The sequence below is a fragment of the Phacochoerus africanus genome, chromosome 6, assembly GCF_016906955.1.
Source record: "Phacochoerus africanus isolate WHEZ1 chromosome 6, ROS_Pafr_v1, whole genome shotgun sequence".
Classification (NCBI taxonomy): Eukaryota; Metazoa; Chordata; class Mammalia; order Artiodactyla; family Suidae; genus Phacochoerus; species Phacochoerus africanus.
In genome coordinates this window covers 57,096,503-57,101,256 of record NC_062549.1, presented here as the reverse complement: position 1 = coordinate 57,101,256, position 4,754 = coordinate 57,096,503, and the positions used below count along the sequence as shown (strand labels likewise).

The 4,754-nt window shown below is 50.9% G+C and overlaps 1 protein-coding gene across 2 annotated transcripts; it reads right to left on the bottom strand.

Moving 5' to 3' along the window:
• Positions 1 to 245: 245 nt before the first annotated feature.
• On the bottom strand, positions 246 to 4,349 carry HEY1 (hes related family bHLH transcription factor with YRPW motif 1). Of its 2 annotated transcripts, none has more exons than XM_047783696.1 (5): positions 3,830 to 4,349; positions 3,483 to 3,558; positions 3,254 to 3,349; positions 2,909 to 2,990; positions 246 to 1,978 (listed from the first exon to the last, which is right to left on the bottom strand). In XM_047783696.1, the coding sequence occupies exons 1-5, from the start codon at positions 3,916 to 3,918 to the stop codon at positions 1,395 to 1,397; spliced, it is 927 nt and encodes a 308-aa protein (XP_047639652.1). In that variant the 5' UTR covers positions 3,919 to 4,349; the 3' UTR covers positions 246 to 1,394. The 2 variants fall into 2 exon arrangements, with proteins under 2 accessions (XP_047639652.1, XP_047639653.1); XM_047783697.1 differs by having other exon boundaries at positions 3,266 to 3,349; positions 3,830 to 4,346.
• Between the last annotated feature and the right edge of the window lie 405 nt (positions 4,350 to 4,754).

The following is a 4,754-nucleotide window of genomic DNA, read 5'->3' as shown; positions in this document are numbered from 1 at the left end:
GGTTTCTAGTCCATAGATGGCCAGTTTGGGGCCAGATCATCTGACACAAGAGCCAGAGGGCTATGTTGCCTTATGGGAGTCACATCAAAGTTCTGTGTCATAATGAAGGCCCCTTATTCAATAGCACTAATTCTAAAATTAATGAAATCAAACATTAGGAAACGGATGACCAGGCAAAATGAAAACGAAGGAAAATTTATCTGGTCTTAGCCAACAGAGGGAAAGACTAAAGTATATAAGACATATACAGCAGAAGAGTTTGTTCTTTTTTATTTAGTCACAACACATCAGTACAACAGAGGTCAAACCCAGTTCAGTGGAGATTGTTTAAACTACACCTGCTAAAGGAATAAACCTGTAAAAGGATGACTTTATAGCCCAAATCAAATTAAATAAACCAAAGAGAAGGCAGCAAAGCCCTTTAAAGTATCTCGACCACATTTCCATGCACCAAAAAGGGAAACGCAACGGAACAATTTCCAGTTGAAAGAAAATATGGCAATTCCAAGAAGAATGCGGTTATGCATTTAACAGGTTCCACTGGACTCTTCCATTGACCACTTGCATACCATGATCACTTATCCATGTTAACATTTGTCAACTTGAGATCTATGAGATTAAAAATTCATTGCATTGCTTGGGGCTGGTAAATGCAGGCATATTCTACACAATTATCTTCTGTCTCTTCCCTGCCAATTCCAAATGGGGACCTCTCCCTACTAAGCCAGACTGTGAGCCTCGGCAGAGAACAGCCATTGGTCATGCAGATTCAGAGCCCCTGATGGTTTGTACATTCACCTTACTGCTGTAGGAGGCAGAGAATTAGCAAGTTTTCTTCCTTGGATAAAGCTGATCATCTGATTTGTCAACGCTTTATTCAGAAATATAAAATTCAATATAGACCCTCCCCAATGAATATTATTTATACAACACCTTAATGGTCAAAATATTAACAAATAGCATCATGTTAACATTGAGCATAGTGGTTTAAAAAATTAAGTCTAAAAAGAGATGGGAACTATACAAGGAGAAAAACAGACCAAAATACTAAATGTTAAAATTCCCAAACTTTGATTCATCCTTAGACAGATAGGTTTACAAAGTAAATTAGGCACAGAACAAACCTATCACCACTTCGTTGGTTTATACTATTTCAATGTAACGCTGGAAACAAAATTTAACTAGTTTTTTTAAATTGCTGATACATGACATGATTTTTAAAAAATTAAAAAAAAATTAAAACCAACAAACCTTTTGTCTTTCAACAAAATTTATCTGAAAATGTACCTTTTTTCCTTTTTATTTTACTGATGACTTTTAAGGTGATGTTGGCAACAGCCCAGCTCAGCTGGGATCTTAAGCTTTCCCCTCCCTCATTCTACAGCATCAGTTCTTTAAAAAGCTCCGATCTCTGTCCCCCAAGGTCTATAGGGTTTGCCAAGGTTTGCAGCTTGCGTGGGTGCCGAAGGGCTCAGCGCATTGGGAGAGAGTAAGTGGAAGGAGCCGAAAGAGAAGGGGAAGGCAGACAGGGAGGCCACCGAGGAGAGCAGGGGCGGCGAGAGTTTGGAGGCGGAGGTGACCACGGGGAGCACTGGTCCAAGGCCGCCGCTAGGGGGCGCTCGCAAAGCGGGCGCCTCCGGATGTGCCGTGGCCAACCTGCCCTGGTGGTGGGGTTCCGTGGGCGAAGCGGTGGTGCCAGCGTTCCCGTGGCCGTTCTGGGGCAGCAACAGGGGGTGCGCGACGTGCGGGTGATGTCCGAAGGCGCTCCCCCAGGGAATATGTCCAAGGCCTGCGTGGGCGCCGCTGGCCGCTTCCCGCTGGGAGGCATAGTTGTTCAGATGCGAGACCAGTCGAACGCGAAGAGGGTCAGAGGCATCTAGTCCTTCAATGATGCTCAGGTAACGGGCGACTTCTGCCAGGCATTCCCGAAACCCCAAACTCCGATAGTCCATAGCAAGGGCGTGCGCATCAAAATAGCCTGAGGAAACGAACAAAAGAAAAACCTCAGAGCTTTGCTCATTTCCCGCATTTCTTCAATCCCAAAGGCAGCCCTTCCTGGCAAGTAGCTACATCCTTAAAAAAAAAAAAAAAAAAAAAAGCATTCATGGGCTCTTCTGAAAGTCCAGATTTGAGAGTCGACCAAAATCTTTGCATTAATCAGCGTAAGAAGTATGTGTTTGCTAATGCAAGTTCAAAGCCCAATTAGAAACTGCCAAGCAGAAACTGGAATTATACCCTACCGGCAGATGAAACTATGTTCATTCCTTTAATGTTTTCCCTCAAAAACAACAAAAACTACATCAAGGACAGAAAAACCACAGAGTAGTGAAATTCATTAGACACACAGATGTAAGTTATCATCACGGAGCTTTTAGGCACTTGGTCCAAAGTAAAGCATTTTCCGGCTGGAGACAGACACTCAGACCTCCGTCTCCTACCTTCCTTTGGGTTTTCTTTACTTAACCACAACAGGTTTCTTTCCTCAAGAGTCGCGTGGCAGCTCATTTTTTAAAAATCTTGGATATTAAATTAAGACCATACACTTAAAAAAAAAAAAAAAAAAAAGCTTGTTCTCAAAATGACAATACACAAATGTGGTGAAAGCTACTTTATTTGAATCAGAGCTGTCACAACTTTTGGGCATCTCACACGTAATAGGTATTTTCCAAAAGAAGGTGCATAAGTTTAATTTGTAGAGGGCTGGGGTGACGAACTCCCTGGAAAAACCTATGTGCATATAAAAAGGCACTGGCAGGCAACCCCACACACCACGCACTGTTCTCTCCCCGCCCCCAAAGCACACAGTAAAAAGAAGGCAGCGACTGCACCAATCCTAGCCATCAGCAGCTGTTCACTCTACCCGCAAACACTCAGGACTCCCCTCCCCCACCCCAGACTAGAGATGTACCTTTCCCGCCTGCGGTGTGCAGCATTTTCAGGTGATCCACCGTCATCTGCAGGATCTCGGCTTTTTCTAGCTTGGCAGATCCCTAGAGAAGAGGACAGCAAAAACTGATCTGGCACCAAGTGCTTTTGGGGAACAACTTAAATATATAGGCATGCTTTTGCTTTGTAAATCATAAAAGTGCAAACGACCACAAAATTAATTGTCTTCGCAAAATATGTTGGAATCTGGATGAATTCATCTCCTCCGCACAAACAACGCGATTATGTTCCAAGATACTGGTGAGGTTCAGATTAATGAGGGAAAGATTCTGAAGGCGTGGATAGCTACACTAAGAGCTCTACCTACTTTCTCCATTACCTGCTTCTCAAAAGCACTGGGTACCAGCCTCCTCAGCTCAGACAAACTGTTATTGATCCGGTCTCGACGGCGCTTCTCAATGATCTGAAGAAAGCAGGCAAAACAAATGGGGGCATTTCCATTACAACTGTAAATGCCAAAGTGACGGAAGGTGGTTCTTTCCGTTAATTATTAAAACAAAATAACCCCCCCCCCAAAAAAGCACTAAGATACTCACGCCTCTCCGTCTTTTTCTGGCCAAGATCTGTGAAGATGTAGTTGGGGACATGGAACCTAAAGCCGAACTCAAGTTCCTAAATGGGGTCGGGAGGAGAAACAGGAATCGCCGTTAAGCCAGAGGAGGTGATCTGAAAGGTCGCCTCTACGCCCTCCCGGTACTCTGGTTGTTTTGGCAACTTGGGCGTGAAAGCGCCTTGAGGGTCCCTCACCGGGGGACGGAGGCCTGCCAGAGATGCGCAGAGGTCAGCGCTGGGCGCCGAGAAGCCCCGGGCCCTCGTGCGCTGTCACCGCAGCCAGCCAGCGCTGGCCTCGCATTCAGGCTCCGCTCGGCCGCCTCCAACTCACCCATTCTCATCCGCACTCTCCTTTTCCACCTCGATGGTCTCGTCCAGTTCGCTATCGGAGGAGCTGTACTCGGGGTGGGCTCGCTTCATGCTGGCTGCGTGGGTACTCCGGGGGAGGGTCGGCGCGGCGGGCAAGAAGGAGTTAACAGCACGGCGCCTCTCCGCGCTCGGCTGCTCGCGTTCCGCACACACTGGTCCAGCTCACGCTCTGCCTCCGGTTAAAACTCAACCATCCCTTTCCCACGCTGCGCCCCTTCCCAAGACCCTGGGGAGGGCGGGGGAGTGAAGGGGGCGAGTAAAGAGGGCGGAGGGGCGGGGCCGCACCCCCTCCTCCGCGCAATAGCCTTCCGTCGACCAATCCGGGCTCTCGCTCTGCTGATTGGCAGCCTCTCAGGGGAGGGGGCAGGGGCGAGGCCGAGGGCTAAGGCGAACCCCGCCCCCGCCCTCCGCGCCCGCCCCTGGCCGGCGGCGGTGCGTCGGCTCCGCAGGGGCTCCGCCGGGTCTCAGCTGGGGGGAAGGAGGAGGCGCGGGCGGCTGTGGGCCCGCGGCGGGCAGGCGGGGGAGGCCGGGCCGGGGCATAAGCCCGCCGGCGGCTGCGGCACCTCCCCTCCCCGCGCGCCTGGATTGGTCTGGCCGCCCGCCAGGGCCGCGCCTGCAGCGCCGCCGGTGAGCCGCACGCGCCGCGGGCCGTGGGAAACTGCCGGCGCCGCGGCCACCAGCCAATCCGGGCGGCCGGCGGCGGCGACGGCGGCCGCGCTGGCGGCGGCGGCGGCGGCGCTGGGCGTCCGCATGAATGGAGAAGAATGGGCAGGCGGGGGGAGCGAGGGCGCGCCAGCGGGGGCTGGGCAGCCTTGGGCCGGGCCCCCCGTGTGAACCTGTAATTGGAGCCTGGGCGCCGGGCGGCCCCGGAAGCCGCCGCCCTGCGC

Coding starts and splice junctions, on each gene's coding strand:
- HEY1 (XM_047783696.1), bottom strand. CDS start 3,918: ATGAAGCGAGCCCACCCCGAGTACAGCTCCTCCGATAGCGAACTGGAC. Junction 3,350..3,482: donor CCAGAAAAAGACGGAGAGGC/GTGAGTATCTTA, acceptor TGCTTTCTTCAG/ATCATTGAGAAGCGCCGTCG. Junction 2,991..3,253: donor AGAAGCAGGTAATGGAGAAA/GTAGGTAGAGCT, acceptor CCTCTTCTCTAG/GGATCTGCCAAGCTAGAAAA.